The 13,654-nt window shown below is 39.0% G+C and overlaps 2 protein-coding genes across 4 annotated transcripts in view; one reads left to right on the top strand and one right to left on the bottom strand.

Moving 5' to 3' along the window:
- KCTD15 (potassium channel tetramerization domain containing 15) overlaps window positions 1–2,060 on the top strand; it is a 40,579-nt gene extending 38,519 nt beyond the window's left edge. For both annotated transcript variants that reach the window (XM_051629464.1, XM_051629463.1), the window contains exon 5: window positions 1,316–2,060. In XM_051629464.1, coding sequence (XP_051485424.1) covers window positions 1,316–1,471 — 156 coding nt within the window. In that variant the 3' untranslated portion in view covers window positions 1,472–2,060. The remainder of the gene's footprint in view (window positions 1–1,315) is intronic.
- Window positions 2,061–4,100: 2,040 nt separating this feature from the next.
- LOC127389193 (transcription initiation factor TFIID subunit 4-like) overlaps window positions 4,101–13,654 on the bottom strand; it is a 136,831-nt gene continuing 127,277 nt past the window's right edge. For both annotated transcript variants that reach the window (XM_051629461.1, XM_051629462.1), the window contains exon 15: window positions 4,101–6,753. In XM_051629461.1, coding sequence (XP_051485421.1) covers window positions 6,586–6,753 — 168 coding nt within the window. In that variant the 3' untranslated portion in view covers window positions 4,101–6,585. The remainder of the gene's footprint in view (window positions 6,754–13,654) is intronic.

The following is a 13,654-nucleotide window of genomic DNA, read 5'->3' as shown; positions in this document are numbered from 1 at the left end:
GGCCTTGAAATGTAAGACTGAAGTACTACTGCAGTAGGTGTAGTAGTACTAGCTACTAAAACCAAAAAAGCAAGCAAATTCTGTAACATAAACCTGTGAGAGCTATGAGTTGACCCCATCTGAAGGTGGGTATACTGCTTAGACACTTATATAGGTTGAGTGAACAAGTTTTAAATAGCTTAGTCTCTGTCACTGCAGGTGGAAGACTCCTGCCATATGAGGATGCTGGTGTTCCTCAGGTTCAGTAAATCATCAGGTTCACTTCCCAGTGCAGTGGAAGGTGGTACCTTGGGTGAGACTGTTACAGAACAGTACAGGCTGCTGTACAAATGCCTTGATGGCATTTATCAGTAGAGAAAAAAACACAAGAACCATGTTTCCAGGCTGCTGCTCTGGACTTGGGAGAGCTGCCAGAGAGAGTAAGCACAGCATCTCCTCCGGTAGATCTTGCACTGCGGATCTACAGGTGGATCTGGCATCTGCTGTCACCTAAGACCAAGAGCAGCCTGCGTGCATGCTGCTCTGCTGGGAAACCGTATATCAACACACTCACCCATGTGAAAACACAGCCCCAGTCATAGTGCCAAGATCAGTATATCCTAAGGTAATGTGCTGTGTGACAGTCTCAGAAATTAAAGTTGCCTCTGGGTTCCTTAAATTCATGCATCTGAATTGCACCAACTTTTCTTTAGAAGGAAAAAGAGAAAATACATATTTGGGCAATATGAATTAACCTCTTTCTTGGGCCAGAATGTTTCCTTATTGTCCATGTCTTGGCTCTACATCCTGTCTCTGCCATGCTTTGCTAAAAGCAGCACTATCTTCCAGCAAGGGAAAAATCACAGTAGTAATTTCCATGAAGACCTGGTGGAAGTGTCACTCGGTCTTCTAATACATTTTCATCTGCCAAGGAAGAGCTGAGAAATGTTTTCAGCCCCTTTCCGCCAGACTGTTCATATTACTAATGAATAATGGGCCTTCTTTACTACAACTTAAATCCGACGTTGCTTTCTATAAGCAGTAAGAGATAGCATCAATATCACTGCAGTCCAGTATTTTACTATATAATGTACTAAGCTGCTCTGCAGAGTGCTTATTTGTTTGATTAATTTTTGTTTTCTACAGAGGTTTGCTGAGAGCGAGACTTTAATCACAGTGTAGTCATTTAAGAATAAGTTACAGAATTATTGCTGAATAATATTCATTCAATGAGGACTCGAAAGACTAAATCCATCATTTAGATCTGGTGCTCCTGAATGCCTTTATCAGTAAAATTTGCTAAATATTAATCTGGGGTTTTTTCCCTACATTGCAGGTGCTTGAAAGATTATTTCAGAAGGGATTTAACGTGGCAGCCTCATGTGGTGGTGGGGTGGATTCCTCTCAGTTCAGTGAATACGTGCTGTGTCGTGAAGACAGACGACCACAACCTACCCCAACAATCAGAATAAAACAGGAGCCCCTGGACTAGACCCTACCTGTACTCCTTTGTAACCGTAGAAGTGTTTAATAGTCCCTTATGTGAAACACTAAGGATTTGCAAAACAGTATTAGCAAAAATATTTTGACTTGATGTTGCCGATTAGTGGTATTCTGAAACTACCTGTCACATAGCCAGCCATGAGATGCATTTGAAAAACCAGTTGTCCGTTTTTCACAATGAAATTCCTGAGCATGCTCGGCGTACCAGGCCTGCTGGGAATGTCCTCTGGGCTGAACAGCTGTGGTGGTGAAAAAGGCCAAGCTTCATAAACCCCTGACCCTTAGATTGGACTTCTACAGAAAGACCAATGAAGGCAATCTGAATAGATCAACAGGAGAAACGGTTCTGCCAGCCTTTCCAACGATCCCCCGATGCTGTGACGCCTCCAAGAGGAAGATGGTACACTAAAAACTGCACTGAGGATCCTCCTGATGACCACACCTCCTTCATATCAGACGTGCTTTACACCTCCATACATTACGTTACACTTCCGTGATTGTACACGCTCATACTAGCAAATGGCTTATTTTTATACAACATTTCCAACTGAAATATCTGTCTCTCTGTGGACAGAATCCAGAACAGGACTGATTTATAGTCAACTGGTGCTCAATACTAAAAATCCCCACACAAACAAAACGAAAAAGCAACAAAAAATGTGGCAAGGCCGATTATGGGAATATTTGCAGAAGTAGGGATCTGGAAGCACAAAACAAAATGCCACCTGCCATCACACAAGGGTCAAATACCTAACGTGGAGCTGTAGTTCTCTTAAAGTCAGTCTTGTTTTGACTCAAAAACTGTAAAGTTTTGCATTACAAAGAAGTGTGGTTCTGCCAAGTGAGCTCTGCCACCCCTTGTTACTCATTTACTAACCATGTGATATAAGCCCATATTTAGGAGGAAACATTAAGAATTTTGGACAAGCCTACTCTTTATGGGTCAGGAATTTTTGCAAAGAAATGTTAAAACCCTGTACTGCCATTGTCTGATGAAAGCAGGCCACTTTTTGTTTAGGTTCTTTTTCCTCTCTTGTTTTAAACTGTTCTTGAAATACTGATTCTGTAGCTGCCTGCTACCCGTGTAATCTTCTCTTCAACAAAGCCCACTGTCTGCAGGAGGTTACTGCTCCTTCCATGCATCAGTATTGACTCTGACTTGCAGGGCTTCCTAACTCAGGAGACAGCACCATGTTTGCAGGTGCAAGGTTATAAATAGCATTCTGCTAAATCCTGTTTATTGCTGTTTAGCATGATTGGGTCCTCAATAATTAATTCATGTGTTAATCACAATTTAATTTCTCCCACATTAATTTATAGAATACTGTTGTAGATTATTAATTTTAACTAGTTTCTTTTTAGACGCATAAATACAGCTATTCAGAACAAGGGACAGAGTACTGAATGGTCAATAATTCTTCAATGCCAAATGATTCAAATCAGGCAATAGATTAAAAAAAAATGTTTAAGACTAGTATTTTCAAAAGTAATGGGCTGTCCTGACTATCCAAGGTACAGTCTAAGCAGGGGTCTGATTTTTGGAAAAGGGCTGGATACCTGTCTGTGGAAGATCAGACCTCCACAGGTTTTCTCACCTTGGTTACTCAACTCAGAAATCTCTCCTGGAAATCTTAGCCAATACGTATTGGCCTGCTAACTTAGCAGAACAGTTGAGCAAATCTGTCTACTTTTAAAGAGTTGTATTTTATTTTGTGGTTTTATACTTGTACGACATTCTAAAGTTGCTAGGCACTGCCATATCTGAGTATATGGCACAACATTCACCTTTGTATGTAAGATATCTGTAGAATTGTATATTATACATTTAATATTGTAAAGAACTTAACGTATAATTGTCATGTATTTGTGTATGCACATTTCTTATACAGTACTTCATGCCATAAACATTTCTGTAAAGTAAATGATCAAAAATAAGCAAGTAGGGTGGAACACTCACTGTTATCTCCCATGTTGTTCAAAAGACGTGAGAACTTTCAATTGCGTCTCCTCCGGCCTTTGGCTCCGTTCAGCTTGATGTAGCCATGTTTTACAAAAAGAAAAAAAAAAGTTGTTTATTTATTACTTTTATACATTGAGTTCACTTTAAGTTCAAAGTCTCTTTAAATAATCCATTTACCTTCGTGTTTTATCCTACATATGCTTTCGTCCTGTCCTCCTGAACAGGGAGAGCAAGCACCAGCGCTGGCTGAGAGCTCCTCTGTCGGTGTGTCCTCTCCCTTCCTTACCTCTCAGCCTGAGGAGAGGTGAACACCTCACTCACGTTTACATTTAAAAACAGGGGCCCAGTTCTGCCACTGGTGCTCAGGCCAAGCCTCTCCCAGGGCAGTCTACAAGGAGGACCAGACGCTGAGCACGTGCTGAGCACGTCGAGCTCTCACCAGCGGCGCAGGCCGGCAGCGCTCGCCAAGCTGGAAGAGGGCTGATGCTCCCAGATATCTGTAGCATTCACAGCACTGCAAGTATTTGTGGTTGGATGGTTTGTTTTTCTTCACTTTGGTGTTTACTCTTTTTTTTTTTTATATAGCTCAATAAAGCAGCTCCAGTACCTACGGCAGCTTGCTAAGGTGGCACCATAAAGGGTTCTGGGTTGTGCCAGCTGAGTTAAATGTGAACTTGAGATGGAAAGTTTGAGCTGTGACATCACAACATTGACTGCACTAAGGCAAGGAAGACATGTGGAAACAATCACTTGGTTAAAAGAAATATGCCTTTAAAAAAAAAAAAGTTGAGCTAGGACATGTTCTTTTAGTTTAGTAACTTCAGGTCAGTTACTTAAAATTTATTACAGTTTCATTTATATCTTTTTTACTTATTTCCCTGTATTTTTAGGCAGCAATATCAGCAAAAGCTGATTTGAATTTTTACTTCTGGCCTTAAACCACAGCAACATAACTTAATTAAGAACATTGCTCAGTGTCGCTAAAACAGGTTTTAAAATACCATAGAAGTTCCAGGAAAGCTGTGGTGTGCAGCCAGCAAAAGCTTTTATTATGAAGGCCTAAAAGTAAACGTGGCCTGTTTTTTTGCCTAATTTGATTGAACAAAATTGTTCTGCTTCTCTGTTGCTGAGCACTGAAACTGTGGCTTGAAGAACAAGAGTCTTTCTGTACAACCCTGTTGCACCACTGAGCTCCCAAATCTTGGAGAGAAAGCAAAAGACAATGTTATGTTGTGCTTATTGGACCAAGAGCTTCTGAAAAAGCAACTGTTGAGTGCATTCATTCACTGTATTAATGGCATTGAGGTTTGTTGACAATTTTATTAGATGTTTGACAAAGGATAAGAATCAGCACAACAAAACATTGAAGTATTTGGTTTTAATATTTCTTTGTGGGTATTCTGTTAATATTTTAATGCAAAATGTTTCTGAACAGTGCTTAAGAACAAGACAATGTGAAACTCATTTTTGATAAATTAATATTGTATGTCACTCAATGTGTTACTTTAGTAAATTGTTTTATTTCTTTACAAAATAAGTACAAATAAGGGAGTATGTTTTCACACAAATTGGGGGTATTTACGAGTATGTACAGAAATCATCAAAATAACGTAATTCTAATAAACACAAGGCCTTTATAAACAATATGTACAAATTATCAATACATTTAAAACATAATTTTACACTTCCTGGCCTTAAATACCTTATGAATAATCTTTTGGCTAAATAGCAGCAGTATAAATTTTCTTCTGCTTTTCATAAACCTTAAAAAATAATTAAAACTTTCGTTTTTTAAAACTATTGGACAAATAGTTCTATTTGTGCTTTTGCTATGGTTTCCCATAAAAAAAAAATATTGCCTCAAAAAAGTGGCAAGCATAACATAGTAAAAATTTAAAAGATAAATAAGCAAATGTCTCCCTTCCATGGTTACTGATAATACTGTTATGTTTGAAGTACAACTTGTGCCCACCTGCCTGCTTGGTGTTCCCATCCAATGCCCATTTAAAAGACTCACACCAACTTTGCTTGGCTTTGGTGTGGGCCCCTTAATTTCCAATTCAGCAAAGCATTTGTAAAGCATTCATGCCACCTTAAATCTACTCATTAGGCTTAAAATCATGCACTTGTTCATGAGCCTCTCTGGACTGGTGTCCTCAGGTCCAATTGTCCCAAGCAAAGGCACAGCCAGTCCCCTCGGCACTGCCCCGGTGGCATTGGCTGCCAGGGCTCGCTCACCCCTGCTCTCACCGTTCTCTGAGAGCGGAACCAGCCCCCAGAAGCTTCCTTTACTTTAAAAACCCATATAGAATACTCTAAAATCTTTACTGAACAATACTCTCTTTTAAAACCACCATTACACCATACTCTTTGCAATAAATAAATTAAGATTATTTTTTTTTTAGAAAATTAAACCCAACTTTGATTTGTGTTACTAACCAGCTGCTGCAAATGTGCAAAAGGCTGAAGAAAACAACTGGAAGCTAGTCAAGGTAACTCAGCTGGGACCCAAACACACAGATTTCATACACTTAGGATTTGGTTCAGCAAATGGCTCAGAAAATGAGCTGTGCAGTAAAAGCAAAAATCCTAAATATAGAAAATTTGAGAGTGTGTGCAGTGGCTATTTTCTTAGCTGTGCAAAAAAATGCAGTTATAACATTGAAAATAACAAGTATCACCATGGTTAGTCAGTGGAAACAGTGCTAGTAAAACAAAAAAACCAACCCCAAAACCAGCACCGTAAGCGAACACAGAGGTTAACACCACAGTTAGGTCCCAATCACCCTCCTTGCCGTGAGATGGTTCAGGTGAGATGGTTCAGGTGAGCCATTGCAGCAGTCCTTCCATTTGTGTAACTTCAGCACCATCTACTTCAGCCTTATCTAAAATGGCCAAATAGAGCAAGACTTTGATGTTGGTTCTTACGTGTGGATTTAACATCTTAAAACCTTTTGCACATTTTTGTGGGTTTTTAAAAATTATTTTTTTTTACATAAAGGGAATTTATTGCATGTGTCTGAATTTTACAAAACAAAATTACTGGAACATTGACTTCTGAAAAAAATAGAAGGCACATCAAAATGACAGCTTTTCAATGCAAGTTGAGCTTCTGTATGGAGAAATCAGTACAACTCTTGGTTTTATTTAAGCAGAGCTCGATAGAGCAGGAGAGAATGGCTCGTTTCTCTTTCCTGTTCCATGTAGAAGATGAAGTCCCTGAGGTTTACGCGAGTTATTTTCTGTCGTGCATACTGCCTGGATGAAGGGGTCCCCAGGCCAGCCTGACTTCCACCAGACATAGCGAGACCCTACAAAGAAAGCACAGCAAAGTCAGAAGTCCTGCAACAGTGAGGAGCTTCCTCATACTCTCAGGTTTACAACTAGTAACTGCCAGATTATTTTGAATAACTTACATGGATTATTATGGGCCTAATTCTTAAAGCACTACAGGAGTGGTTTGTGGGGTTTTTTTTCATTTCTAGTCTTCTGAGTCCCACCAAGTTAACCTGAGTAAAGAAACTCAAGTGAAAACGCCTGTGAGGGTAGGCCTTGTTCCTTTACAACTCAGGACAAATAATTCTGACTAATTCTCCTTGCTACTGTCATGTTAACTGTAGATCTATTTGATCAGTTGAATTTCAGGAGCCTTTTAAAGATGAAGCTATTTACAGCAGATCAAGTTGTATTTATTATATCAAATGTTCCCCAGTTCCCTCCTCTGGGTGTACTGAAGAGAAGGGCTCCATGTGGAGAGATACTGAACAAGCTTGCTCAACTACACAACCAATGCTCAGCCAAGAGAGAGAAAGTTTATATAGAAAAATCAGAAAGACGTGTGATTATTAAGACAAATATTAATATACTATATTCTAAAGTGCTGTTAAATACTTTTTGTTTGCTTAAATCGGTTGAAAGGTACTGAATTACTGAATACCTTATCCTGGCTTTCTGCATAGAGAGAAAATTCACAAACTGTGCCTGAGAACACTGTGATCTGGGTGTTTAGAAACTGAAAAGATGTAATTACAGTCTTCTTGAGTTTAAAACCAAAACCTGATACATGCACACATTTTTTCATCTATAGGAGACCATTGTTTTTATTAGTTCAAATTGCTTTCTGGCCAAATAAACTGTTCTAAATTAGAAAAGCAAGGTTTTATCTCTAAAAAGATTAAAATTATTTTTCAAACTTTCAAGACGTGGTAAACTTTTCAGTATTTTTAAAATCCCAAATTTACCTACTGCTGCTCCTAATTACCTACATTTCTTTCTCCAGGGAAACTACTCTAGGATCTTTATTCTATCCATTAAAAGTACAGTTAATTGTAATTTTACTACTGAAAAATTGAAGGGGAAGCATAGATAGTATATTGCAAGTAAGACATGGCACTGTTTCTGTTGCTGTTCTCTGTGTACCAGCAGTCAGACTCCTTGCAGAACTACACAATTCAAGTTATTTCTTCTATACCTGATTATTAAATTATAGCAGTGAGGCAAATCCTATTCTCTTGTAACCACAAACATAAAAGGCCTAATGTAGTGAAATGAATGTGGCTGAGCTTGCAGGCAAAGAGGGAGAAGCCCACAACCTTTGAGCACTGTGAGCATTTGATCTGAGGGATTCTGTTGTCCAGTATGGAGTAGATTTTGTTAATAGATTAATTGATTTACCACCTAACCTCACTGCCCATAGGAAAAAGCATGTGCTGCAGCTGCAAGGGTTGCTCATCCATGCTGAAGCAAGACATCCCCAGTGCACAATCCATTTATTTAGCTGTGCTCTGAATTCAGCCTTTACACCAGAACTCTTCACATTCCTAAAAGAAACAGCATCATTTAAACTCACACTTTTTATCTTCCACAAGTCTGGAATTATACCCTACCTTAAGCTGCCTCTTGCCTCCTCTCTGACTGTGCATCTGCTTTGCCAGGGCTTTTGCCACTGTTTTCAGTTCTCCAAGAAACCACCTATATATTTATTTTAAATCAATTTGACTCAAAAATGTTTTTCTTTCCTCTCTGTTCCCCACAGGGTGCATCTCTGCCCCATGCCCCAAGTAATACTTAGTTCAGATTCATCCTGACTACCTGAACAGGTTGCCTAGGGAAGTTGTGGAAGGTGCTGGGGCTCTGAGCAACCTGGTCTAGTGGGAGGTGTCCCTGCCCATGGGAGGGGAGTTGGAACTAGATGATCTTTAAGGTCCCTTCCAACTCAAACCATTCTGTGATCTATGATTCTATGATACAGTTCCTGAACAGTGACAAACACACTTGTAAGAAATGTGGCCACCTTGAACTCATTATAAAAACACTGTTGGCAGCATACTGGGCTAGACCCATCCTGCACACACCCTGTATTAAGAGAAAAGCTCCTTCATTTTTTAGATTTTTCTTTACCTAAAAACATTTCCTGAATTAACTGAAGTGCATTTGCAGCAAATAACTGCTTTCTATCCAGACAGAGTAGCTGGAATTAAGATGTGATGATAAGTCGTATTAATTACACTTGTTTCTTAAGATACTGAACTTTTAAGTAGGAAGAGCATAGACTTAATGCAACAAACACGACATCAAGCTGGGCACATTAATAACTAAATTTGTGAGCCACTCAGTTAGCTAAGAATGTTCTGTAATTGTTTTACATGAAAAATAATAAGAAATATTTTAGAAAGTACAGAAGCACATCTGTAAAAAGACAGAGCAGTCATTTTTATCTGCCAATATGATCTCTAATTTAAATTAAAACCCAATTTGTTTGGTGCTGCATTGGACTAAAAATTATTCTGCAGATGCTATATAAAAAATGTAGACTACTAAATGCCACAATTTTAAAATTATATACATGAATGCAAGCATAGTTAAAATTAATTGCCAAGAATAGTGGAATTGAAGTAATGCAGATTTTTCTCAAGAAAAATCTTTTTTTTTTTATCAGCATGACAGAATTTTCATTAATCCAAACAAGCCCTGTGTTGTCTGTATCTATGGCAACTAGTAGGAGTTCCAAAGATAAAAGCTCAAATAAATGGTTGTAAATTGTTTACATCCTTTATTTCCTGGCCTGCCACACCCAAGCTGTTACCAAATCACACCCGCTCAAATATACATCAGTTCTAGTTTTTGTATCAGTGAACTTCTTTTAGAATTTAAAGGAAATTTAATTCCACACCAGAAAAAAAACCACATATAATTTATATATGAACTCTTCCTGCCTCTTCATTTGAGACTGCTTACATGCATGAGTTATAGTGACATCCTAGCCCCTTCCATCTTGTCCTCTCTTTTTCCCCACTGCCTCTTCTCCCTTGCTGTTTCAATCCTACTTTCATGTAACACACCAAGGCAAGTGGTGACTGCTTTGACCTTGGCAGCTGCAAATCTCACAGGACAGCAAGGAAGACAGCACAGAGCAAACAAATTATTTTGTGCTCCACCTGTTCCTCATGGAGCTGCAACAGGGCTTCCTTGAGAGCCCCACACAACTCCAACTCCCAGCTGGGACTGAGGAGAAAATCAGTTCATGGAAAATTAAATGCAGGAATTTGCAAAAGGCCCATGGTAGAGTGCTCTCTGTTAACCTGTAATCCAAGAGCCACTGAAACAGTCAGAGTCTGTCTACTTCAGTGACACACAGCTGATGTATAGCTAGCTTACAGTGTTTTAAGTAAGTGTTGGGCTGTCAAGGTTAATTCAACTGTTGGAAGCTACCTACTTTGAAATTATGGCTGAAGAAGAATAATCAGAGTAATAATCGGTTCAGTATGCACAATGTGAAGCAATTCTGAATTTTTGTCAGGTGTGACACAAGATTCAGGCCGTCTCAGCCTGTTTGCTATTTTCATAATTGTCCTCTATAAAAAAACCCTCAAACTGTTGGAAAAGCAGAAAAAAAACAGTTCAAAATAAAATACTGACCAAAGACTTGGTAGATCACTAGGTAAGTATACAGCAATCTGACAAAGAAACATACACTCTTACAGTGATAAAGTAGAAATTAAGACAAGGAGTCTTGTGCAGAGAGAAGCTAACGAAGCCTCATTTCTGACAGATGTGTCACAGTTCTCTGGTACAACTTACCACAATAAATCCAGCTCCTCTACAGTGTCCATCACCTCTTACCTCCTCTAGAAATATTCTCAGTCTGCTGACTTATCCTCCACCTATCCCAAACTACCCCCACCTTCCAAACTGCCACTTTTTTCAAAATAGTTGTGGTAGAACTACCCCATGGTTGGCTCTTCTCCCATCCCACAGGGCGGATGACCCACCTGCCTGCATGTGCTTATGTCAAACTTACTCAGCTTGCTGGGTACATCCTGCAGCCTCTTCCTTGTTGGTGAGACCAGCATGTCCCTCTTTCCTGTACCCAAGCCAATAGTTTACATGGAAGTTGTAGGTACTTAAAATGTTGAGCTCTTTCCTACCTCTGTCCCCCTTCTGCTGCCCCCTCCCCCTCACCAGATTGATCAGTATTTCCTGAAAGGTCCCTACTGGGAAAGAGGACTGAGAGAGACAGACACACCTCTTCTGAAATTTTCATGGACAAACTCCCTTACTGCTCAGAAAGCAAAAATGTCTTTGTGCATCAAATTGCAATAATTACAGCAGCAGGTGTATGAAAACTAAACTGAGAAACTCTCAAAAGCGTGCTGTTCGTTGCTCGAGACAGAAGTGCCTTCACATGAGAAGGCACGAGTAATACAAAATCTACCCTTATTTTCACAATAGTGATTTCTACTGATGAACAATTAATTTTTTTCATAAATTGTATTGAATTTGAGTTCTAGAAACACAGAACCATATCCTTGTCAGGAAACACAAAGATAAGGGCAAATAGAAGATTGCATTTAATATTTTACCCATCATTCCTTCACCAGAAAACAATTCAGTCCTGACATCTCTCCTTTGAACACAGTCTTGAACTGCAGCTCTTCCTTCCCTGTGACCCAGAGAGACAAGGCAATAATGATAAAAGATCTGCTGATTTTCTTCCCAGGCTACATGGCACATCCTTGTGGCAGACTTGCACTTCAAGCCAAAGTCTGAAATTGGGAATCATACAGTAACAATTCAAAGCCAAACTATCTATTGGAGAAAAACAAACAGGATTTTGCCTCTCCAACCTCCATGCACTGAAGAGGAGTGGGAAGATAAGGTATGTATTAGTCTGCTCTTATGAATAAGAGATCTTGGATTGTAAGAAATATTTAGAGATATTCTGAAGCAATAATATTTACTTGCATAAAGTGCTATTAGATCTTTGGCTGAGAGGCACTTTGTACATGAAAACAGGTATAATTTTATGTATGATTAGCTGTCCCACATCATTCAGGGTTTAATTTAGCACCTACTGAGGTTATAATAGTAATGATTTCACTGCTTTAAATGACAGCTGAAACATCCTTAAATCAGTATTCCCCTGAACTACAGAAAACTAAGTAATAACTGCTTGCCAGCACCTCAAAGATTAGCAATACTATATGAAATATAATTATATCTACAAAAAGATTACACATCTTCACATGCACAATATGGTGGCTTTACAAGTGTCTTTAGAAAGATTCATCACCAAAAGCTATCATTTAGGCCTTCGGGTCAGCAAGATTTGCAGGAAGGATTGGATACCATAATTTCTTCAGAACCTAGTTATTTTCATTTGCAAACATTTTTATCCTGTACTATTTTAGTGCAACTGTTCCTGCAGACTCCATTTTGGCACACGTTTGCTTGCTACACCCTCTTGGATGCAAATGCAACTCATTTCCCCTGGGCACATAAACACACACCTCACCCTGCAGACAAACATCAGAAAAACTGATTTGCACAAGTATTTACAAGTACTTCAAATACCAACACAATTGCAACATTTCAAAGACAGCATGTAGTACTTTTTATATTAAGAAGTAATAAAAAGAAGGTAAATCATACTAAGACATGGATACAGTGATTTTTTTTCTTTAGATATGATCACTTCAGTTTATGATTAAATTACGTTATTTGAACCCAAAGAGATGGGCTGAAGAAGAAGGCTTTAGATGTACCTGCTCTTTGTCTTTATTCAGTTATGCTCAGTCACATATGCAACTCCTATAATAATTGAAAACCTGGCTTTGTAAAATAGCATCACACCAAAAAAAATCCAGCTTGGAGAACCTGGCATCTATTCCCAACCTGACCATCTATTCCTTCCTCTAAGAGAGTATTTTCCCCACAAACTGCATGACAGCAAAGGCAAAATGCAGGTTATGCAGCACTGTAGTGAGAAGCAAGTGGAAATAAATGATGCAGATGAGGTGTAAGGCTGCTATGGGCTATGACATTTACCTGCTCATGGGAGATGGGTGTTCAGCTGCCCAGTCCTCCACAGGTTCATTCTCAGGAAGAAACCAGACTGCAACCAATTTTGACTTTCTTAATCAATTTACCCATGCAGATCTCTGAATAATCACTGCAATAATGTGAGAAGAAAAACCTCCAGTTTTCCCTGCAGTGAGGTACAGCTCTGCATTCTGCAAAGACTTTTACCCTTTCACAGATCTTTCTGTATCCCTCACTCCTCACTTGGTATGTGATAAAAACTGATGCCTCACATCCTCCTAACTTCTTGCAACACCATCATGATTTGCTCATTGGCGAAAGCTCCAGGTCCTTTTATTCACTTTGTTCATGGACCTGCTCTTCACTGCAGCTACAGATCTTGCCAACATCTTTATCCACAAACATCTCATACCTACCACAATTCACTGCCTTACTTGGACTTAAAAGCAATGACAATTTTACCTGATTAAGAACACAAAGTTTGGGTTGCATTCTTGCCATGGTAATTATAAGTGGAATATTCTACTTATCCTGTTTCCATCATACACATATATTTTCATTTTGCTTGGAATGTTTCTCCTCCCATGCTTTCCAAATGTTTAATCAGTGCTGCTCCCTTTGAAATACTAATCCTGCCAAATTTTTTTATTGTTATTTTTCAAGTATTGTGGTGCTTTTCCCTTCTCATCTTTCAGTATTAGCATGGGGAATTTTTTTGGTTGCTCCTTTATTTTTTTTTTTCAAAGGACTTGCTCATCTTACTCAAGCCCAGTTGTTGCTGCACATCCCTATGTACTCTTTCACTAGGAATCCAGATATGTCAAACCAACCCTGGGAGAAGCCCTACAGCCCAACCTGTAGGATTCACATTTTCCTTGAATGCTATTTGAT

The sequence above is a fragment of the Apus apus genome, chromosome 11 (assembly GCF_020740795.1).
Source record: "Apus apus isolate bApuApu2 chromosome 11, bApuApu2.pri.cur, whole genome shotgun sequence".
NCBI classification, from domain to species: Eukaryota; Metazoa; Chordata; class Aves; order Apodiformes; family Apodidae; genus Apus; species Apus apus.
This window is presented reverse-complemented; position numbering and strand designations above follow the sequence as displayed.